At 36.8% G+C, this 25,718-nt stretch overlaps 1 protein-coding gene across 2 annotated transcripts in view; it reads right to left on the bottom strand.

Moving 5' to 3' along the window:
- LOC137656060 (organic cation/carnitine transporter 2-like) overlaps positions 1-25,718 on the bottom strand; it is a 161,461-nt gene that overhangs the window by 65,032 nt on the left and 70,711 nt on the right. For both annotated transcript variants that reach the window (XM_068390236.1, XM_068390233.1), the window contains exons 5-11: positions 21,933-22,191; positions 21,359-21,530; positions 20,826-20,952; positions 18,873-18,979; positions 13,994-14,208; positions 13,589-13,770; positions 13,157-13,329 (exon numbers count right to left, since the gene is read on the bottom strand). In XM_068390236.1, the coding sequence (XP_068246337.1) occupies positions 13,157-13,329; positions 13,589-13,770; positions 13,994-14,208; positions 18,873-18,979; positions 20,826-20,952; positions 21,359-21,530; positions 21,933-22,191 (1,235 nt within the window). The remainder of the gene's footprint in view (positions 1-13,156; positions 13,330-13,588; positions 13,771-13,993; positions 14,209-18,872; positions 18,980-20,825; positions 20,953-21,358; positions 21,531-21,932; positions 22,192-25,718) is intronic.

The raw sequence follows: 25,718 nt of genomic DNA, 5'->3' as shown, positions 1-25,718 counted from the left end.
ACTTGCCAGCTCCCAGAGCACCAAAGCAAGGAAGGTGTTGCCACTCCCAGGGAAAGAAACTTATCCTCCCCCGAGAACAGCAACAAGGACTAGTCTGGTAGATCACAAAAGATGGAATCATATCCACAGAAACCTTCGGTAGTGACCTAAGGAGGCTAAGCCACCTTTGTCTGTGTCAGGCCAGCGAGGGAGACTCTACCCCAAGCCAGACAAGCACAGACTCAGACTAAAAACTCTGTTGTTCTGTCCCTCTTTAAACCAGACTTACTGGAACAGGAAGGTACAGTAACACCCCAGTATAGTTTTATCGAAAATTAATTCGGAAAAAACCACTTAGGGATAAGCCCAAGGCTTAAACAGAGGGAAAGAGATTGCATACCTTCTCCGAAGAAAAGAAAGCAACCGGGGAGTATGAGAAAGTATACTAAGGCTCCATAAGCAACTTAGCCTAGGCACCAAGAGAATCGATTACCTAAATCACCGAAACTCACTCGTATACTATCTTGGAAATATTCCACACAATCTTAAATGTATAAAACATAGCCTAAAGCTTCAATAAAATTTTATTACACTCGGAAATACCAAAATCATGCATGAAGTACTAGGACCAAACGCTAGGCTACATGGCCTAGCGTAGGCCAGAATGGCGAATACTTCGCCAAAATAATACTAAGCACGAAAGGAAATCCTATGTAATGCTAAATAGCTAAAATTTATTAAAGCAAAACCACCGGGAATGTCGCTCTGACTAACTAAACTTATACCTAGCGAGCGACAGCGTCCATGACGCCTCCGGTAGGCTACGGCTCTTGTATCAAAGATTAATCCTATTAATCACTCAAAAATTTACCAAGAGCCTACATTTATACATAAAAGACATTATACTCAACTTATCAGAGGCCGACGAAGACGGAGAAGCCATGAAAAGTAGAATAAATCCAAGATTTGCGAGAAACACAGGAAAAAACACCGAGTTGTTAAGCTACGCAAAAAGGAATACAGATGGCGCCAGGATTGGCGCCAGGCACGCATACGAATCGGAAGATAGGGAGCCTTGGGAGCGGCTCCCCCTTTTTCTTTCCCGAATTCGTTTCTTGCCAATCGCCTCCTACGAGACGAAATCTCTGTCCAGGATGCAGATTGCCATGTGGCGTGTCAAGAATACGTCCTCTGATATGTCGCGATATCCCTTTCACGAGGGATACTCGCTCCAGGAGTTAGAATTCTGGTACCTTAAGGTAAATTCTCTGGGAATATCGCCGTAGTTGTAATATACCCTAGGAAGCTACCCTATAGGAACTTCCATCAGGACGACATGGCTTGAGCCCAAAAATATATATATATAGTAAATAGTAAGAGATGGAGAGATTACTAACCATTACTGTCAAAACAAAGACAATCATATCTATATTATAAACATATATATATATATATATATATATATATATATATATATATATATATATATATATATATATATATATAGAGCCTATACTTTATATCTGGTATTTTCAAAACTGCAAAATGTGTTGACGATGTCACTAAAAAGGAAAAATAGAAAGGTGAATGGGGACGTTTTTAAACTAAAAATAAGGCAACACATCACATTCCCCAGGGATTTTTCTTCCTGCAAAAAATATAATAAAATGGGGGACTGAATAAAAATACTGTAACTAGAATTCGTCAACAAGCTGCAAAATACTAATATAGTTTGCAGACATCTGACCAGAAAAAAAAGGTACCTGAAAAAAGGTACCACAAAAAAAAAGGGACGAAGACCTTGTATCACATATTCAACGACAAGAATTCAAAACGCGCCTTACCTTTATAAAGTCAACTCATTAAAAAACAATCTTGTTGTAGACTGCCTGGCTCTACCAGCTAGACACAGGCTCTTGCAATAATTCAGCCTATAAACTTGATTCTTTCCACTAAAAACAAAACAGCATTGCCAAGTGCGAGTCAACTTCTCTTTTGTACAGCCTCCTAATTTGATCAGGTAATATTTTCCAGTAATAAAAAAATTAGAGCCAAGAATATTATCATTCTATTATTATCATTAGTATTCAATTAAAAATACCACTACATCCTAAAGGCTTAATAAGTAGTACACATAGTGAGCACACTAGTGTACTCTGTTTTCTCTTCCTCTTGTTTTTTTTAAATGGTGTGTTGGGCAGGTTTAATACAAGGGCCATGGATGCCTGGTGGCTTATTAATAGCTTGCCTTTTTCTTATCTTCCTCACAAGTATTTATTTTCAAAACCATCTTTACTGTTCTCCCTTCAGCTGAAGTGACTATCCTGGAGGGTGCTTAGCCTTGCACGGTGGGTCGGCTCTGCAATGTTGACTAATTTTATTAAACATTTTATCTTTAGTCTATGGATAGTATCAGTCACTTTATATATATATTTCTGTACATATTAGGTTTTGTTATCATTATTGTTAAGTTTCTTTAAAGTATGATGAATCTGTTTAATTGCTTTTAATTCTTATCCTGTCTGGAGACATTAAGCGAAATCCAGGACCAGTACGTCCTAGACTTTGGCAATGTCGTCTACAGTATTGCAATATTTATGGACAGCATGCCAATACACACGACCTTACGGTTGCCTCCTGACAGTATGATATTCTTTCACTTTAAAAACTTTAGTTTATCAAATAAAGCCCTCATCTGAGCTTCTTAGTTTAAGTTTTAAGAAACCAATACAGTACTTTTGAAAAGGGATGCAATTTCTAGGGTATGGGGAATGGCAGAATTAGGATTGATTACCCTGCTTCTCATAACTTCTGCTATGAATGATGATATCAAGAGATTCGGGTAATAAAATGTTTGTGGCAAGCACAACAGCTTTTTGATTGTCTTCTTACTATTTTGGCTAAGATACAAGAAGATGATAGAAAGACCTCTTCTGTTATTGGTACTTTTTAATACTCATCATAGGTAGAGGTTAAATTCTGTTTCTCCTACTGATCATCATGGTTTAAGAGCTTTGGACTTTGACTCTGAATCTGGCTGTGAGCAAATCATTAGTGAAGCTACTCACAGGTCTGGTAACTACTTGGACCTCGTATACACTTACAGTACTCACTTTGTTATTGGTACTTTTAATACTCATCATAGGTAGAGGTTAAATTTTGTTTCTCCTACTGATCACCATGGTTTAAGAGCTTTGGACTTTGACTTTGAATCTGGCTGTGAGCAAATCATTAGTGAAGCTACTCACAGGTCTGGTAACTACTTGGACCTGGTATACACTTAACAGTACTCACAAAGTGTTATAACAAGTAAAGCTTGTTCTCGAGTTAAGACATTTGATCATGCCATGATCTCATTAGTAGTTAAGACTGAGCAGCCTGTCCCTGGTGTATCATACGCATGTAAGTTATATAAAATATCAAGCATACTGGAATGGCATTTTGAGTGATCTTTTGAATCACTCACAATTGTATCTAAGTGTTGAGCCCATTGTTCATTTGAACGAGAGTCTGGGCAACATAATTCATTGGAGTATCCCTTCTCATGTGGTACATTAGGCTACTAAGTAAACCCTGGCTCAATGATGATTGGAGAGAATGTAGACGTGCTTATTTGGAGAAATAGGAGGCCTATCATCTTTGGAAGGGTAACAGATCAAATTTGACTCGGAATAACAATACAGTACTCAGCTTAGAGCTTTTGCTCAGAGAGTTTAAGCTTCACCTGAAAAGGATACAATTTGATCATAAAAGAAACCATTTCTGGTGCAACCTGGGAATATAAGTGCACTCTTTAGGTGTAGATTTAACAGTTTCTCCTTTACTTAAACCAGATGACTCTGTTAATTACTATCCAAAGGAAAAGGCAACTCTTTCGGCTGATGTATTTGACAGTAAGCAGAGTAATGAAAAACGGGATATTCCTCATTCTTGAGGCTAAATTAACTAGTTTACCTTTTCGGTCCTCTGAAATTAAAACTCTCTTGATGGACCTTGATACGTACAATGGTGTAGACCCAAATAGTATTTTTCCCTTATTATTTATAAAGACTGCTGATTTCTCAGCTCTAAAGTTCTTTGTTGTTAACAAATTAGCAAGAAAAGGTTTTTTTGCATCTATTAGAGAATTGGCAACGTTACTCTATTATGCAAATGTGTTTGTGGTAGCTCAAGTCCAACTGAATACCACCCAATTTCCATAACCTCACATATCCACAGTTTTTTAAAGTCTTTTGGCAAAACGTTTTAATAGGTTTGCTGAAGGTAATCATTTGTTCCCTAGTTTGCAATTTGGTTTTCGTAAAGGCCTTGGAGCATGTGATGCCCTTCTTACAATCTCCAATGCTGTACAGGAAGCCCTCGATTCTGGTCAGGAAGTTCGTATGAGTGGCCTTGACTTTAGCGCTGCCTTTGACAGTGTTTATCATGGGCACTCATTTTCAAACTCACAGTTGCAAGTAGGCAGGTCTTTCCTTAGCATAATTATTGAATTTTTGAGTAATAGACTGCAAAGAGTTGTTGTTGACACGCACTATTACTTTTCATACTATATACACAATATGTGGTTTGGCCTAGAAAACAAGCTCGTTGCATATGCATAAGATGCTACTCTCTTTGCTTCAATTTCATATCCTAAATATAAATCTGGGGTTGCTGAATCCATTATTATTATTATTATTATTATTATTATTATTATTATTATTATTATTATTATTATTATTAATAATATTACTATTACTTGCTAAGCTACAACCCTAGTTGGAAAAGCAGGATGCTAAAAGAGATCAAGCTAAAATCAGTGCGTGTTGCAAATTATGGGGCATGAAGTTGAACCCTAATAAAACTTAAAGTGAGATTGTGTGAATTAAAAAAGTGGCTCCTCAACATTCAGATCTAAGCATTGATAATGTTTCTTCAGCTATTTACAACTCTTAAAATTTTAGGTGTGATTCTTGAGCAAATTTACTTTTGAGAAACACATCTGGTCTGTTTCTTCCTCAATTACACAAAAATGTGGCTCACTGAGAAAGTCAGAAAAGTTTTTGGTGATTATTCTATTCTGAAGAAGTGTTTTAAATCTTTCATTTTGTTTTGTTTCGAGTACTGTTCTTCTGTCTGGTCTTCAGCTGCTGATTCTCATCTTAATTTGTTGGAAAAGAACTTGCAGTCTATTAAATTTCTTATTCCTGATTTTGATATTAATCTCTGGCACCATCATTCAATTACTGTACAGTAGTTCTTTATGCATGTTGCATAAGATTTTTCATATCTCTGACCCTCCTCTGTATTGAGGTCTTCTCAGACAGTACCATCCTGCTCGTAATACTAGGTATACAGTTAATTCTAATAGTCATGCCTTCTCTATCATAAGGCTTAATACTACATAGTACTCTAGAAAATTTATTCCAGATATGACTAAATTGTGGAATTATCTTGCTAATCGGATAGTTGAATAGGTGAGCTTCAAAAGTTCTAAATTCCAGTAAATGTTTTTATGTTGAACTAGCTGACACAAGTCTCTATACTTTATATACGAAGGATCCATTTAAACATTGTTACTGTTCTTAAAATATTTTAGATTAATTTTTCATTACTTCTCTTGTAGTTTATTCATTTCTTTATTTCCTTTCCTCGCTGGTTTCATTATCCTGGCTGGAGCCCTTAGGATTATAGTATCCTGATTTTTCAATTAGGATTGTAGTTTAGCTAGCAATAATAATACTGTAATAATGTATACAATAGAACAGAATACCGTATGTTATGCACAAGAGAGAACAGAATACCGTGTATTACACAGGAGAGAACGTAATACCATGTATCACGCATCGGAGAGAACGGAATATTGTGAAGAACAGATGCTGTGTATCACACACAGAAGACAAAATATCCTGTATCACGCACAGGAGAGAACAGAATACCATGTATCATGCATAGGAGAGGATAGTATATAACAGAATACTGTGTATCATGCACAGAAGAGAACAAAGTACCATATATCACAGAGCAGAGGAGAAAATACTTTGCAACATGCACAGGAGAGAACAAAATACTGTGCATCACCCTCAGGAGAAAGCAGAAATCCTGTGTCACGCGCAGCGTAGAAAACAGATACCCTGTGTCACGCACAGTAGAGAACAGAATGCCGTCTATCACACATACGAGAGAACATAATGTGTGTATCATGGACAAAAAAGTCAGAATACTGTGTATCATGCAAAGAAGAGAAAAGAACACCATGTACCACACACAGAAGAAAACAGAAATTGTATATCACACACAGGAGAGAACAAAATATTGTGTACCATGCACAGAAGAGAACAGCATACCATGTATCATGTTATGCACAGAATACCGTGTATTACTCACAGAATAAAGCAGAGTATCATACACCACACACAGAAGAGAACAGAGTACCATGTATCACGCACGGAAGAGGACAGAATCCCATATAACGTAAAGAAGAGCAGATGGAAAATACATAGATCTTCCATTATGGTTATATCGAGTAATATAGATAAGCTGCTGTATAGAACCTACTGAAGGTCCAATGGTAGCTATGTGGCGACTAGGAGGGGTCTGATGTGAGCAGCAGTTGGTTATGAGCTCACTGAAGCAACTGAGTGAATAGGTAAGTTCGGGTCAAATAATAAGTGGGATTATTATAATCTTAATTTTAAGGATGTTAGGATATGAAGGAAATGAAAATTATATTTTTTCTTTTTCCATCAAATTAATGATAATAATAATAATAATAATAATTATAATAATAAATAATAGTAATAGTGATATTAATAATAATAGGAAGAAAAGATTAATACTAATGATAATACTACTATTACTATGAATAATAATAATAATAATAATAATAATAATAATAATAATAATAACAATAATAATAATAATAATAGAGATAATATCATTAATAATAGGAAGAAAAGATTAATACTAATGATAATACTACTATTACTATGAATAATAATAATAATAATAATAATAATAATAATAATAATAATAATAGTGATAATATTATTAATAATAATAGGAAGAAAAGATTAATACTAATGATAATACTACTATTACTATGAACAATAATAATAATAATAATAATAATAAAATTACCATAATAATATCAATCTTAATAGGAGGTAATTATTCCTAAAGCACAGTTAAAAATATACTCTGAATAACTGCAATAAAAATTCTTATGATGAGAAAGATAAAATCATAGACTGCTAAAACATAATTCAAAATTGAACAGATTCCAGACAAGAACAAAATGCAATGCAGCCAGGGAGCAAGGAATGAGCATTTCAGTGACTGAACCGAGTAGAAGAGGTCTGGAACGTGGGGTGGGGGGGGGGGGGGAAATGGCAGAATGACTATTTAGAAAAGCAACATGGTACTAAAGTTTCATGCGTCTAGCACTAGCAATCAAACGAGTATTCAAAATCTCAAGGATAAGAGACTTTGAACATATATCGAGTTACAACGATCCCATCCAAAGCCAACTTAGCCAGTTAGAAACTGAGCAAGCGAAGGTAAGTCAGAATTCCTTCCCTACGATGTGATTAACAGTCTATCTATCCATATACAAAGGCACTTCCCGCAATTTAGGGGGTAGCCAACATCAAACAAATGAAAAAAAAGGGGACCTTTCCTCTCTACGCTCCTCCCAGCCTGACGAGGGACTCAACCGAGTTCGGCTGGTACTGCTAGGGTGTCAGAGCCCACCATCCCCCATTATCCACCACAGCTGAAACTTCATAATGCACTTAAGTACAGTACGATGTGATTAATGGCCTATCTATCTATATACCACGGCACTTCCCACAATTTAGGGGGTAGCCGACATCAAACAAATTTAAAAAAAAGGGGGACCTTTCCTCTCTACGCTCCTCCCAGCCTGACGAGGGACTCAACCGAGTTCGGCTGGTACTGCTAGGGTGCCACAGCCAACCCTCCCCCGTTATCCACCACATATGAAACTTCATAACACACTAAAGTACAGTACAGTACTTTCCTTATGGTGTGTCCTCTGAAGAGGAAGTTGAGTATTCAATATGGTGATGCAGCTGACAGTGCTTCAGAAGATATATGAATGTATTTGAATTTAGCAGAATTTCATAATGAATATTTCTAATGGCTAAATTATTTCTTTGTGGTTTACCCTTAAGAGGTACAAGAATTTATTCAATTCAGTTAAATATTTCTAATAAAAAGCCTAATGGAGAATAAAGCAATTCTATAGCATAACCTATGTTCACAAAACAAAAAAGACAGAGTATGATTTCCTCTTATATATGGCTATTGGCAAATGTAGAATTTAATACTGAATTTCCCAAGGATCTCTATTATATCTTCATAATCTATACTCAGATATTCACATATATTCAAGTAGATATTCATATAAAGTTTGTCTAGTGGTTAGTGAGAGATTATTAAAGGTAGAATAAATACAAGGAAATGTATCAGTAAAGAAATAAGAATGAACTCATTCACATCTGGAAATATAGTTTTATAAATACATCAAAACTATGAAATATTTAAATATGTCAATTATTCAGTAATGAAATATAAATACGTTCATTCATAGAAAAAGTGCTGATGATTACTGGAATTCATTGACCAACCTCCCTAACAAAAAAATAAAACGAGCACTACTTACTTATATCCCTCCTCGTAATCTCTGTGGGAGTAAGTAAATTCTCTCAATCTCATTTGATTTCATTCAGGTCTTAGGAAGCTATTATCACAATTATACCATCTAAAAGGAAACTTCTCTTTGATTGGAATTTTATAAATACTACCTATATGCATACTGTATATATTCAGCATACTGTATATATATATATATATATATATATATATATATATATATATATATATATATACATATATATATATATATATATATATATATACATATATATATATGTATATATATATATATATATATATATATATATATATATATATATATATATATATATATATATATAGATATATATATATATTCAAATAAGCCATATATTTTTGATACATTAATGTCTGGATTCTCTTAACGACCTCGGGATCAGAGCCCCAGGCGAAATCACACAAAGACAAGAGCATGTGACCGGCCGGGAATCGAACCCTGGTCCGGCAAGCTTGTATAGACAGTGCCGGACCAGGGTTCGATTTCCAGCCAATCACAAGCTCTTGTCTTTGTGTGATTTCGCTTGGGGCTCTGATCCCGAGGTCGTTAAGAGAATCCAGACATTAATGTATAAAAAATATATGGCTTATTTGAATATGAAAAACACGTCTAAATGTGCAAAGCTTTATCATATATATATATATATATATATATATATATATATATATATATATATATATATATATATATATATATATATATATATACATACATATATATATATATATATATATATATATATATATATATATATATATATATATATATATATATATATATATGTATACACAGTATATATATATATATATATATATATATATATATATATATATATATATATATATATATATATATATATATACACACACAGTATATATATATATATATATATATATATATATATATATATATATATATATATATATATATATATATATATATACTGTATATATATATATATATATATATATATATATATATATATATATATATATATATATATATATATACAGCATGCTGTACACAACAATGCAGAGAAACAAAATTAATGCACTAGCATTTCTTTGGTCATTGAGCCTGAGATCAACTTGTAATACTAACTTGAGATCTTTAAATTTGGATGTGAAATTACAGAAATAAGATCCAAAGGATATTGAATATTTTAAGTTTATAATGTATTTTAAAATACCAGTACGGATAAAACGAAACAAGATTACTTCTATGCTGTAAGAAAACATGCAGTACACATGAGAGGGCTGCCATTTTCTTTATATCGTCACCCTCATAAACTAACTGCCTAAGTCATTTTCTCCACTTGTTGGGAAATAAAAACAACCTTCTCATTTCCTAATTCCCTATATCATTGTGTTGAACTTCAAATAACAAATTCTAATTCACAAATTCTTCTATTAAGAATTTGTGAATTGAAACTCAAGACAATGATATAAAGAATTAGGAAATGAGAAGGTTTTATTTTGATTTCCCAACAAGTGGAGAAAATGATTTAGGCAGTTAGTTTAGGAGGGTGACGATATGTAAAAATATTAATATAGTAATTATCAAGAAAGCTTTATCTGCGACTTTCAATTTCACTATCAATATACTGAAACGAAGTAAAAGTAAAGAATTCAGGATTAGATAAAGAAAAAAAAAATTTGTTTTGATAAAGAAAACGGGATTATGTAATTGGAAGATAAGAGAGAGTAGCATAATGTTAAAGGTTAAAAGGTGTCTGGTTTCAGTTCCAGTTCCATCAGAATAGATGCTCACCAGAACGTCAACCGGGCAAGCCCAACCCCCCACTGTGGTGCCCTACCACAGCAGTAGCCTCCCCAGTAAACAGCTTAAACTCACGGCCCTGGGCGGGGATCGATCTCTTGCCACGCGAATGCGAGGCAAACACGTTACCACTGTACTAGCCAGGAGGTAGTGTAAGGCCAAAAGCCCAATCCTATCCTAACAACTCCCACCCCGTGCATTCTAGAAGATCACATGCTCACTGTTAGCATCAGGGGAAACTACTCTATTACTTCTGATTATGCCCCATGACTAAAATATCACCAAATGAACACTTTTTTTCAGTACAGTACTTGTTTAGTATCATGCCATCAATCTCTGCACAATATTGCAAACATGAATAGCAAAATTAACGTCACGCAAGTGACGCTTTCATGGCACTCAAGTGACTTTAAATTTACTCGGAAATACATACATACATACATATACCAAGGCACTTCCCCCAAATTTGGGGGGTAGCCGACATCAACCAATGAAACAAAAACAAAAAAGGAGACTTCTACTCTCTATGTTCCTCCCAGCCTAACAAGGGACTCAACCGAGTTCAGCTGGTACTGCTAGGGTGCCACAGCCCACCCTCCCCCTTTATCCACCACAGATGAAGCTTCATAATGCTGAATCCCCTACTGCTGCTACCTCCGCGGTCATCTAAGGCATCGGAGGAAGCAGCAGGGCCTACCGGAACTGCGTCACAATCGCTTGCCATTCATTCCTTTTCCTAGCACGCTCTCTTGCCTCTCTCACATCTATCCTCGGAAATAGCGATGGAATATTGGCTACGTAGTCGATGGTTCTGTGGCACAGTGCAAAAAGATACCTGAAATTGTGTACAACCATCTACACGGGCTATCAGGATATCATACTAAAGTTCACGATACAAAAATCAGCTGCACAGCAACGAGAAAAAAGTTCTCTTAATCTTTACATGCCAAGTGGGATTGGAGATAAGGCACATTTGTTACCAGTGTTACTATTTTTTGTAAGGCACACTTGTTAGCAATGTTACTATTTTTTGCAAGTCAAAATAAATCAGATGAAAAATCCTTTATGGTCTTTAACATATATTAGACAAATGTTCTATTTTTCTGTGTTTTCAAAAAAAAGTTGCTCTCATCATTATTCATTTAAAAAAAAAATTAAATCCAGTAAATGCAGTTACAAGTTTAATAGTGGTTGCTTAACTAAAGAAAATTTGTTTGATCACATTTTACAAACGTGCTCAAAACAGTTTAAAGGTTTAAAGGCTGCTCATGAATGGCAGAGGCAAGGGACAGTGACATTTCCCTATCAAGTAGGACAATACCCTAGAGATTGACCATAATACATATGATCAGCTCCCAAGCCCCCTCTTCATCAAAGCTAGGACCAAGTAGGGCCAGGCAATGGCTGCTGATGACTCAGCAACCCCAAACCCCCCTCCTTAGCTCACAAGGATGGTGAGGTTGCAGAGACCAGAGGAACTTAATGAGTTTGAGTGGGACTCGAACACGTCTGGCAATCACCAGGCAAGAACGCTACCATGAGGCCACCACATATCCTTCCATTATTGCTTTCCAAAGTTAAATTTTGGTTTCAGAAAATGATACACAAATGTTGAAGAGAATTAGGGAATAGAATTTATACTCATGAATAAAATTATTGAAATTAACCATAATCTAGAATGCAACTGACACACACTCAAAGTCACCAAGTTTCAGGACTGGTTAGAAGAGGCTCTGCCTCTGTTCCACCGATTTGACATTCAGGAGGTCCACACCAGCCTTCCTACTTCCATAAACACTGAACCATACTTACAGGTAAGCCTAAAAGTACGAATTTGTGCTAGCATATAGCCACATAAATCCAAAATTAAAAAAAAAAAACTTTATCTGGTATTCAAGAATTCACCTAACTTAGCATTGGCTGAGGCAAGAACAAGTTTTATACGAAATCTTTCACATAGAGCATAAAAGGGCTGAATGGTACTGAAGAATTTTTGTATCTAAAGTGATGTAATAATTAAGAAAAATTACTACGATTTCATGTAAGTACAACCTTTGATTAAATTAATTGTTAGGTGCTATTGATAAAGCTTCACTAACACAGCATAATATTTTACTATAATGATACAGGTATACTATAAAAGGGATTTTGATGAAGGAAAAATCTATTTCTGGGCGAGGAACCTGTCGCCCCGTGAAATGCTCCTTAAAGCACCATTTCAAAGGTATAAATACTGCTAAATATACCAGAGAAAAAAGTTGCATGGAATGCTAGGAATATATCCAGCTCGCTCACCCCTAAAGGATGTCGATATTAAAACTGGGGCGAGTGATACTACTACCAGATATCCCTCTCAAATTAGACTTCTCCCTCCTCAAAATCCCGTTACTAAGAGGTGTCGTTCACTACAGCTACTGCGCCCCCCCCCCCCCCCCCACCACCACCACCACTACCTAACCTTCTCCCATCATTCCTTGTTAGCACCCGTGAACGTTTGGACGTGTTTTAGGTAGCTCTGTGTTATTTTGTGCTTTGAAGATGTTAGGCATTTTGGAGATCCATGCTCCCAAATTGAGTATTATATGAAATATTAATTCTGTCCTCACATTCATAACTGAGCATAATTTTCCACAAACAGATGTTAAAGAACGTTAAGAGTCATGGATTGATACTAGAAAACACCATCAACAGAACTGAGCTTACCTAGCAGAACAGGGATTGTAACAGCATGCCTGGCCTTCGAAATAAGTCTCTCCGTCCTGTAGTGAATCTGGTAGTTTTTCATTCATGGTCTCGGGCAAAAGGGCACAAAAGCTCCCCCCTATGACAGTCACAATGCCCATAATCAAGTAGGGAAGGAAGTGCCCAAACTTAGACTGAAATAAAAGACAGTAGGTTAATCTCCAGTGTGTTATTGTGAATCCAATATTCTTATGCAAGGTATCATGAACATCTAATATTTTAGTCCCTCCATAGGTAGTCTAAAGGAAGAAGCATTTCTGTCATTTCTAACCTTCTGTAGAAAAAGTCATGACTCTTAATTAATCAGCTCAAAATAGAGCATAGTATTCTCAAACAATGAGAGAAAATGAGGGAAAAGGTAAACATGTCTTTCAGCATACAAACTTAACTGACCAAATAGACAATATAAGGTGATAGGAAGGAGACGGCACTGCCCAGGGTGTGGATGGCACCAGCTCCTGAACTCCTGGCGACTGTCGGCAGAACTTCCACAACATATTGCTGACCGACGTTGATTGACATCGTGATGAGGAATCGCCCAGCAATGGCTAAGCCAAATATGACCGTTGTTTTAGCTGTAAAAGAGAAACCCAATTAAGTTTAGAGCTTTGTTAATCTACCACATTTTTTCTGACTATCTTAACTGCTGTATTGCTCATTCAATTTTATTTACTTGGTAAATACTTATTTCATTTACTTTTCCTCACTGTTTCATCCCTAGTACAAGATCTATTTGGCTTCTAAATCAAAACAATAAAACATAATAGTAATGATAGATATTTAAAGATATAACCTAACCTTCTGGGATAGTAGAAATTATAAGGCAACATACACCACTCAGAATCAATGTCCAAACAGTGGTGTGTCTTCTCCCAACCCATTCTATAGCTATGATCGTCAGAAAATCGGCGGGAAGTTCCACGGCTCCCAGCACAGTGAAGGAGACGAAGACATTCAGGCCTATGTTTTCCGTGTTTCGCATATGGCCGTCATAAGCTAGGATGATTGTCATCCTGTAGGGGGAAGGGGGGGGAGGTGTTTCACTTAAGTTGTTGGAAAGAATGAGTCTTACTTTATATATTATTATTATTATTATTACTATCCAAGCTACAACCCTAGTTGGAAAAGCAAGGTGCTATAAGCCCAAGGGCCCCAATAGGGAAAAATAGCCCAGTGACGAAAGGAAATAAATAAATGAAGAGAACAAATTAACAATAAATCCTTCTAAAAAAGGCAACAACGTCAAAACAGATGTCCTATATAAACTATTAACAACGTCAAAAACAATTATGTCATATATATAAACTATAAAAAGACTCATGTCCGCCTGGTCAACAAAAAAGCATTTGCTCCAACTTTGAACTTTTGAAGTTCTACTGATTCAACTACCCGATTAGGAAGATCATTCCACAACGTGGTAACAGCTGGAATAAAACTTCTGGAGTACTGCGTAGTATTGATGTGGGAAGGGTTGAAACCTGCTTCACAAAACTTGACTGTTCTTTATATGTGAGGTGTGATGTACTGAAGGAGCGAAACGTGATGAAAAATCTAAATCTTTGCTGAGAAAATGAAATCAGAAATACACTGATGTAGCATAACTGAATGGGTAAAAATTGTCTAGATTTGTTACACTGGTTTGGCCACTCACTAAAAATTGGAATGGCATTACACAAAATAATCAACAACAAGAATGAATTGGAGAAAAATAGACAAGGTTTGTTAACCCTTTTACCCCCAAAGGACGTACTGGTACGTTTCACAAAAGCCATCCCTTTACCCCCATGGACGTACCGGTACGTCCTTGCAAAAAAATGCTATAAAAATTATTTTTTTTCATATTTTTGATATTTTTTTGAGAAAATTCAGGCATTTTCCAAGAGAATGAGACCAACCTGACCTCTCTATGACAAAAATTAAGGCTGTTAGAGCAATTTAAAAAAAAAATATACTGCAAAATGTGCTGGGAAAAAAATAACCCCCTGGGGGTTAAGGGTTGGAAATTTCCAAATAGCCTGGGGATAAAAGGGTTAATGTGGCTTGGTCACATCGAGGGAAAGAAGAGAGATAAAGGGCTATCAAAACAGGCAAAGCAAAGGTATGAACCTATCTGAAATGGAATATGGAAAATTTAAAAGTGACAGATATATGTAAAGCCATAACGGACTTCAACAAGGATGCTGAAAATAGAGAAGTAATAAATAACCTATATTCGTATATATAAATAATAATAAAAAATTATAAATCTATATTAAGATCATAACAAAATTATATGAATAAGTCATATGCAAAATATGAAATTAGACATTACAAGTTTGACGGTGTGAAGTTCCACCATTTCAACTATCAAATTAGGATGATAATTCTACAATCTGGTCACAACTTGAATAAAACTTCTGGAGTACTATTTAGTATTGAGCCTTATGACAGAGAAGGCAAGATTATTAGCATTAACTGCATGCCTAATACTACGTACTTGGAAGATTCGATTGTAAAGCAGTCGGAGTTACAAAAAATCTTGTATAACATGGACAAAGAACTAACTGAACGATAGTACCAGAAACTAATATCCACAGCAAGAATAAGGAATTTAATAGACAAGTTTTTGTCCAACGAATTAGGATGAGATTCAGTAGAATAAGACCAGAGAAAAAAGGGATTTTGACGAAGGAAAAATCTATTTCTGGGGAGAGACCTGTGACGCCCGGTGAAAAGGGTCCTTCTTTACACTTTTCTGATATAAATCTTCCAAATATACCAGAGAAAGATAAAAGCATGGAATGCAGAGGTTACTACCCTCGCGCGAGCACCTCGTGGGTGTCGTGTATACAACAGGGGCGTGTGAAAACCACTATTCACAGGCTGTCTTCCATTTAGATAATCCCTTCATCAAAGGGGAGGGCCGTGACAGGCCCTAGAGAACACAGTTGGACTACCCCACCGACACCTTCTACTCGCGCCCTCCAGGATATCCTTCTGTTTTGGACTTGCCCGATAAGTCGTTAATTGATTTGTAAACATGCACAAAGAACTAACTGAACGATAGTACCAGATCAAGATCAAGATCAAGAATAAGGAATTTAATAGACAGGTTTTTGTCCAACGAATAAAGATGAGATTCAGTAGAATAAGACCAGAGAAAAATAATTGGAACAAGGCATAATGAAAGAATGGAAAAATGAAAAAAAAACTTCCTTTGGATAGATTGCTTGCCAAAAATCTTAACTTTCTCAATATGCCAACTTTTTGTGTAACTGAAAAGAGAACAGACTGGCAAACTTGTGTAACTGAAAAGAGAACAGACTGGCAAACTTGTGTAACTGAAAAGAGAACAGACTGGCAAACTTGTGTAACTGAAAAGAGAACAGACTGGCAAACTTGTGTAACTGAAAAGAGAACAGACTGGCAAACTTGTGTAACTGAAAAGAGAACAGACTGGCAAACTTGTGTAACTGAAAAGAGAACAGACTGGCAAACTTGTATAACTCAACGGAAATCAGATTGAAACTGTTTCTCAATAGTAAGTTTACAATCATGAATCCCGGCTAAAATTTTGAAGGAGTTTTATCAAGTTAAAAACACTTCATCAATCAAAAGAGCTGGATGATAAGGAAACACCCTCCTTGGCTTGTTTATTATTAATCCTTTGAATCTTTGTTGCGGTTCAAATTCATCCTCCATAATTTGTACTTTGCAGTGAGCTTAGTTAGATCTCTATTAAGGGACTCAGCAATGCCAGATCTACATTCAGGAAATGGAATTAATGCAGAGAGAGTAGCATCAAGAGAGAATAGCATCATCTGCATATGCAACAAATTTGTTTTCTAGGCCAAACCACATATCATGCATATACAGTATAGTATGGAAGGTAATGGGATGAGCATACTACCCTGACGAATACCATTGATCACATTCCTATATACACTTTAAGTGTCCATCAACAACTACTCTTTGCTCATTAAAAACTCAAGTCAACTGCTAAGAAGAGACCAACCTTCTCCTAACTGTTTCAGTTTGAAATCAAGGGCATCATGATTAACACACAGACAAAGGCAGTACAGTACTAAAGGGATTTTGACGAAGGAAAAATCTATTTCTGGGAAGAGACCTGTAACGCCCAGTGAAAGAAATCCTTCTTTACACTTTTCTAATATAAATCTTCCAAATATACTTGAGAAAGATAAAAGCATGGAATGCAGAGGTTACTACCCTCGCGCGATCACCTTGTGGGTGTCGTGTATACAACAGGGGCGTGAGAAAACCACTATTCACAGGCTGTCTTCCATTTAGATAATCCCTTCATCAAAGGGAAGGGCCGTGACAGGCCCTAGAGAACACAGTTGGACTACCCCAACCGACACCTACCACGCGCGCCCTCTAGGTCATCCTTCTGTTTTGGAATTGCCCGCAAAGTCGTAATTTTTTGTGCTCGGTGTTTTTGCAAGTCATTAATTCAACATGACTGACGCTGCTACTTCACCTTTACCAATGTTAAGTACCATAGTTGGTTAGACAGTTTTTTTTTCAGGCCAATCACACTAACTTCCTGATCACAGTTAATTGGTTTCTGTATAGCATTGGAGGTTGTAATAAAAGCATCACATGCTCCAAGGACTTTTGTAAATATCTATATTGTCTGGTATGGAAATTCTAGTTTTTCATGTTTGGTTGTTAATTAAGTAGTTACACGACCAAGACGTTGATTCGTTATTCCTGAAGTATTCTCTGTGTTATCATTATTATTATTAGTATTATTATTATTATTACTATTACTATCTAAGCTGCAAAACTCATTGAAAAAGCAGATGAGCCCAAGAGCTCCAACAAGGAAAAATAGCCCAATGAGGAAATGAAATAAGGAAATAGATAACTGTATGAGAAATAATGAACAATTAAAATATCTTAATTACAGTAACAGTATTAAAAAAGATAATTCATACACAAACTATAAAAAGAGACTTGATTTCGGGAATAATTGCCAAGAATCCACGTTAAAAAGAAATGAGCACAGTGTGTTCTGAGTTCGTCAAACAGCCCACGAGTCTTTTGTGAAGTTTTATGAAACGACTGCTAGAATTGTGGAGGTTTCCTGCTGCACTATACGTTCATGCATAATTAAGTTTTTAAACGTGAATGTGGCAGGTATTATCCCCTATTATCCTATCCCAAGAGCCACCCACTGCTAAGGTAAATGGCATATTACCTGTAACTCCTACTTGGGTGAGGGTGGTTTTCCAGTTTCTCAGCAATCATTTAGGGGTGAAGTTGCAAAGCCCCATATGATTTATACACATACAGATAATATATATATATATATATATATATATATATATATATATATATATATATATATATATATATATATATATGTGTGTGTGTGTGTGTGTGTGTGTGTTACTAAGCTGTAGGAAGGATCAGAAAAACTAAATTTTGGAATAGCATTTTGCATTGTTATACCTGAAGAGGTATGACAATATTAAAGCACATCCAAAATTAATTTTTCTGATCCTTCCTTCAGTTTAGTGACAAATATTTTCAATGCATGTTTCACTGATAGATCGTCAATATATAAATATAGGCCTATATATGTGTGCATGTGGTATGTATCCTGAAATTATCTAAAACCAACTAACGTAGTCACAACTCATATGAAGGATCAGAAGGAATTGTATCTCACCACATGATACTCAGCAAAATGAAACGTATTCTCAGATTAGGTGTTTTCAACAGGTCAAGCACGCCAGCATTACTCTGTTGCTGGGATGACTGCTCCTTCACATATTCCTACGGGGAAAAAAAAATCATATTAACATGAAGTAAAATCAGTAGAAATGTTCAAAAGTAACTTCTCTATCAAGGCTCAAACTTACAATTATAAATGAGCTACATGTATTGATGGAAACATTGTCAGCAAAAAGACATAGCTGAAGATGATCCAATGTCCCAGACCTACTTAACCCTTTTACCCCAAGGCTATTTGGAAATTTCCAACCCTTAACCCCCATGGGGTTATTTTTTTTCAAGCACATTTTGCAGTATATTTTTTTAAATTGCTCTAACAGCCTTAATTTTTGACATAGAGAGGTCAGGTTGGTCTCATTCTCTTGGAAAATGCCTGAAGTTTCTCAAAAATTATCAAAAATATGCAAAAAATATCTTGAATAACATTTTTTTGCAAGGACATACCGGTACGTCCATGGGGGTAAAGGGATGAGTTTTGTGAAACATACCAGTATGTCCTTTGGGGGTAAAAGGGTTAAGGTCTAATTTCATCTCCCATAATTAGCATCGGGATTCAATTTCTACAGAATCTCAGTTGAAGTACTGAGATCGATGCAGAAGTAACAAGTTTGTTTTTAGGGCCATATCATTCATACATACATGTACAAAGGCACTTCCACCAATTTTGGGGGGTACCCGACATCAAACAAATGAAACAAAAAAGGGAACGTCTTCTCTCTATGTTCCTCCCAGCCTGACAAGGGACTCAACCGAGTTCGGCTGGTACTGCTAGGGTGGCACAGACCAGCCTCCCATATTATCCACCACAGATGGAGCTTCATAATGCTGAATCCCCTATTTTTGCTACCTCCGCGGTCATCTAAGGCAAGGTAAAGGTGCCCAAATAATATTTAATATAGGTATATTGGGTACATACAAAACTAAAACACCATTAAAGATAAAAATTCTCCCTAATTTCACTTTTAATATTAGAGAATAAACTAGAACTGAGCATTTATGTCACAAGAGCTTATTGTCTTATTCTTAACCAAGAAACTCTGGCCTGACACTGCAAATACAAAAAAACTCTGACCTCAACACTACAAATACAAAATAAAATCTGACCTGGACACTACAAATGCAAAAAAAAAAACCTCTGACCTTGACCAAAGCATGCCAATTATAAAAACTGACCTTTTCACTGCAAATACAAAAAACTCTGACCTTGACACAGCAAATACAAAAAACTGACCTTGACACTGCAAATAGAAAAAGGTGTGACCTTGACACTGCAAATACAAAAAAAAACTCTGATCCTTGACACTGCAAATACAAAAAACTCTGACCTGGACAATGCAGATACAAAGAACTCTGACCTTGACACGGAAATACAAAAAAATATGACCTTAACAATGCAAATACAAAACACTCTGACCTTGACACTAAAAATACAAAAAACTGACCTTGACACTACAAATACAAAAACTGACCTTGACACTACAAATATAAAAATACTGACCTTGACACTAAAAATACAAAAGCACTGACCTCAACACTACAAAAACAAAAAACTGACCTCGACACTGTAATTACAAAATACTCCAATCTTGATCATGCAAATACAAAAATACCCTGACCTTGACACTGCAAATAAAAAAACTCTGAAATCGACACTGTAACTACAAAAACTCTGACCTTGACACTGCAATTCCAAAAAAAAAACCCTTACCTTGATCATAGCATGCAAACACAAAAAGCTCTGACCTTGACATTACAAATACAAAAACTTTGACCTATTTAAAAACCTCTAATAATCTTGACCATGCAAATACAAAAAATTTGACCTCAACACTATAAATCTAAAAAACTTTGATGACCTATGAACATTTAAAGGGCAAAGAATTCTGACCTTGAATTCCTCGATAAATTCTCGTGAAAGGACCTTCTTGTTGACCTGGGAAGCCTTTCTGATGATCTTCAAGGTATCATCTAATCGTCCTTGTGATATTAACCATCTGGCTGACTCTGGCAGGATCCTGAATGAAGAAAATTGAAAACTATCGTCAACTAAAGAGATTCATAAAATGTTACAGAAAATGTTTAATTCGCTTGTAGATACTATTTCAGAGAAAGGCAGTCTCATAACACAAGAGAGAACAACTCTTTCAACGTCTAATTATCTACTGACTAACCAGATAGCTAATATTATGAGGATTCAGGCTAATCCCAATTTTCAGGTCAGTTAATTCCATCACTAAGAAACTACTTAACCAATTAAACATGTAATTAAGAAGATTCATTAAAAGTAAACCTAAGCATATATGAAACCTAGTCTCTAGGGCGTCTATAATATAGGACTCGGGGTAGAAAACATTCCAAAGCAAGACAGAAGAGGGAAAGAAAGGAGCAAAACTGAAGGTTTGGTCTAATTTCTTGACTCACCAGATGAAAACGAGGCAGAAGACTTGCGGGACGTGAATGGCAATGGCGTACAGAGTCCAGTTCCTCAGGAAGTAGGCCATCCAAGGCAGGGCACACATGGCGGCCGTAAGAAACAGCATTATGGGGACGTTACCCATCACTGTGCGGTATTCACACGACACGTACTCCATCACTGAAATATAAATAATATATGTAAGCAAATTAATATCTACCAATTAAGGGGAGTGAATTATTAAAAACATATATAAATTGAGCAATAATATATTAACAATGAAAAAAGTTTGAATAGGTTTCATGAAAGATATTGGTTGGCGTGACTAAAGCCTAAAAGGATTGTACTGTATTTATGAATACGGGTTACAGTATATGATATCCGGTCTAGGGGCCATTCATTTCATAAATTTTGTAATCATGTGGCAAGACTGCACTGAAACCATCAGCCACACACTTATCCAACCTTCCAAAAATGAGAAATCGGGCCTTGAAAACCTTTGCATTTAAAAAATAATGGCAATAATAGAAACAAAATATACTTACATAAATATATTTAAATTGATTTAATGATAATACTTACCAAGAATATAAACCACAGTATAGTGTGTATCGTAGGTAAGACCCACAATGAACCTAAGAATAGTGAAAACAAGAAAGGAACGAGCAAAAGCGGAGGCGATGCCAAAAAGTCCACAAGCCACGTTCGTCACCACAATGACTGGGAGGCGACCCCACTTGTCCGCTGCCCAGCCGAGGATTGGAAGTCCTATGAAAGATCCGATGAAAAAGAGTGACTGGCTGAAGGCAGGCTTCCAATCATCATTGCATACCCAATTTAACTGGAAAAAAAGTAAATACTAAATAAAAGGGAACAGAAAATACAAATTCTTTTAAAAATCTATTATTTGAACATATATACAAACCATTATTCTTTACTTATAGAAGTCTCATCTTTAGACAGGAGGAAGTCCCCATTCCAACTGGCAGGGAAACTAACCCATGGGCCAAACAGACTTAGCATTAGGCCAATGCATAAGTCTGAGCTCTTACACCTCGTGATCCAAAGGAACATTTGGAATCATATCCCAAGCAACCAAGGATACTGTTGAGTTACAGCAGGGGGACACTGTGTTGCAATCCAAGCTTGAAGTCGAGGACGAAGCCATGGTCCATTCAAAAGTAGACGGTTTGCTTGGTCACAAAACATTCCACCTTGTAAAGGAATGTGGGGAAAAAGGCTAAAAAATTAAACACTTTCAGATGCTGAAAGCAAAATTAGCTTCCTTATCATCAACTCTAGCTGGCGAGGTTACAGAGGCTGTACTGCAAGGGGGGGGGGGGGGAAGAAAAGGGAAAGAAGGCCAGTCACTCTCCCCTTTCATTCCAGACTTACTGTTAACCTTAGCCTTTGATACTGGTCCTGTTAGGGTTCAAAGGTAGTTAAACCATCTGCTACACAGCAACTACAGGTCCAAAGGAGAAGGTATCCATGGACCTGCGAGTCACAACCAACAGGTAAAGTGGCAGTGAAGGTGATCTGTCATTTCCAGTCCCCTGCTCTAAGAACCTGCACCACAAAGTTAATCTTGAAGGGTGAGACAGCAGTGCCTCTAACATCATGAGCTTTCACTCTAGGTCTTTCAACCAAGTAAGATTACAAGGAACAGGAGATTGCTTCTCTAACCCAAAACAAAATGGTGCGTTTAAAAATCACCTTCATTCTTCTTGTTCTGATGAAATAATTTAGCAGGTTGGGCCTGGACAGCCTAGTACGGTTTAGGTAGCACCTCAGTGCCAAACAGAACCCAAAAAACGTTTCCGTGGTCTTCTAACAGGAAGTATCTTTGGGCGATGGTTCCTCTTCTCCAGGCAAAAAACTCTAACTTCACTGCGACTAGTGTGGAAGCACAATTGCTTATGTTGCCTTTTAAGTATTGAAATCTAGGTTCCCTTGGCCAGGGATAGGCTTCCCTCACTGGCTGTGGACAGAAACTTCGTCGCATGTGGTCCATGTCTGAACAAAACATTTCATTGGCCGACTGTGAACTTGCCTCTCCTTACTGGGAAAGCCCTAGCCCATTCGCAAGCTGAATAGACAACCCAAGAGATGGCTCTCTACTGATATCTGAGACTGCAGGAGCATCCCCGGCTTAGTCTATGCTTGTGGCAAAACTAAGAGGTGTCAGATCTCCAATTCGTATCATGTGCAAATCATTGTTTGCCACGAGATGACTGAGGAATCCTCCTCTAGAGACTGGAGGATTTTACCAATCCATGTAACCTGACCGTAACGCAGGCCTACATGATCCTGAAAGGGTGCCAGCCTCTCGGAGTACATGCCTGAGCTGAATGACGTGTGGGCATCTTCGTCTAATGCTGTCTTAGAACCTTAAGCCTCCTGTTGAGGCCTAAAGTGACTCTAACCTTGTAGAGTGTTCCCTCAAAGGCAGCATGGAGACAAAAGAAAAAGATGATGATGTTTCAAAGCTGATTGATGGAGCTCTTGAATGCCGGACTGACTCCGGCATATGTGTGATTGAAATGCACCAGAGGACTGGAGAAGACTTTGAACACTTCTAGATCGAAGAATACCCCAGAGCTTTACCAATCACCTGCAAACCTATGGTGTCACGCCAAGTCAATGCTTGGACTTTCTGTTGGTCGGGCCATCATAGTTGGGCAAGTGATAAGGAGACAAGAGCAGCTCTGTGCTCAGACAATCAGGAACAAAAGTGAAAAGACTACAGCTACAGCCTTTATGTCCCTCTATGGTAAAGATGTTTGCCGAGAGTAATGGGATGACAATGTGACCCTTGTTGATGCCAAGGACAGCTATCATACCCTAAGTTTCCTCTTGAGGATGGGGCAAACCAAACAGGACTGTTTAAGATCACCTTATCATCTTTAATGATATTGTCAGTAACAGCTGACGGCATCATTACCCATATTGTTTGTAACAGGTGAGAGCATCCTTAGCAATGTTGTCAGCAACCGCTGAGAGCATCCTTATCAATGTTGCCAGCAACAGCTGAGAGCATCCTTATCAATGTTGTCAGTAACACCTGAGAGAATCCTTAACAATGTTATCAGTAACAGCTGAGAGTTTTATTAGTAACAGCTGAGAGCATACTTAGAAATGTTGTCAGGAACAGCGGACACCATCCTTAACAGTGTTGTCAATAACAACTGAAATTATCTATAACAATGCTGTCATTAACACCTGAGAGCATCCTTAACAATATTTTCCGGAACAGCTGAGAGCATCCTTGACAATGTTGTCAGCACCAGCAAGATTAAGCTTAGCAATGTTGTCAGTAACACCTGCCTGCATCACTAAAAATGTTATCAGTAACAGCTAAGAGCATCCTTAGCAATGTTTTCAGTAACAGCTGAGAGAATCCTTAGCAATGTTTTCCAATAAAGCTGAGAATATCCTTAGAAATGTTGTCAGTAACACTGCGTGCATCCCTTAAAATGTCATCAGCAACAGCTGAGAGCATCCTTAGCAATGTTGTCACTAACAGCTGAGAGCATCCTTAGCAATGTTGTCAGCACCATCTAAGATCAACCTTAGCAATGTTGTCAGTAACACCTGCGTGCATCCCTAAAAATGTTTTCAGCAACAGCTGAAAGAATCCTTAGCAATGTTATCAGTAACACCTGCGTGCATCACTAAAAATGTTTTCAGCAACAGCTGAGAGCATCCTTAGCAATGTTTACAGTAACACCTGCGTGCATCATTAAAAATGTTTTCAGCAACAGCTGAAAGAATCCTTAGCAATGTTATGAGTAACACCTGCGTGCATCACTAAAAATGTTTTCAGCAACAGCTGAGAGCATCCTTAGCAATGTTATGAGTAACACCTGCGTGCATCACTAAAAATGTTTTCAGCAACAGCTGAGAGCATCCTTAGCAATGTTTACAGTAACACCTGCGTGCATCACTAAAAATGTTTTCAGCAACAGCTGAGAGCATCCTTAGCAATGTTATCAGTAACACCTGCGTGCATCATTAAAAATGTTTTCAGCAACAGCTGAGAGCATCCTTAGCAATGTTATCAGTAACACCTGCGTGCATCACTAAAAATGTTTTCAGCAACAGCTGAGAGCATCCTTAGCAATGTTATCAGTAACACCTGCGTGCATCACTAAAAATGTTTTCAGCAACAGCTGAGAGCATCCTTAGCAATGTTATCAGTAACACCTGCGTGCATCACTAAAAATGTTTTCAGCAACAGCTGAGAGCATCCTTAGCAATGTTATCAGTAACACCTGCGTGCATCACTAAAAATGTTTTCAGCAACAGCTGAGAGCATCCTTAGCAATGTTATCAGTAACACCTGCGTGCATCACTAAAAATGTTTTC

The sequence above is a fragment of the Palaemon carinicauda genome, chromosome 17 (assembly GCF_036898095.1).
Source record: "Palaemon carinicauda isolate YSFRI2023 chromosome 17, ASM3689809v2, whole genome shotgun sequence".
In the NCBI taxonomy this organism is placed as follows: Eukaryota; Metazoa; Arthropoda; class Malacostraca; order Decapoda; family Palaemonidae; genus Palaemon; species Palaemon carinicauda.
Note: the sequence above shows the minus strand (reverse complement) of the source record. Positions and strands in the feature narration are given on the sequence as shown.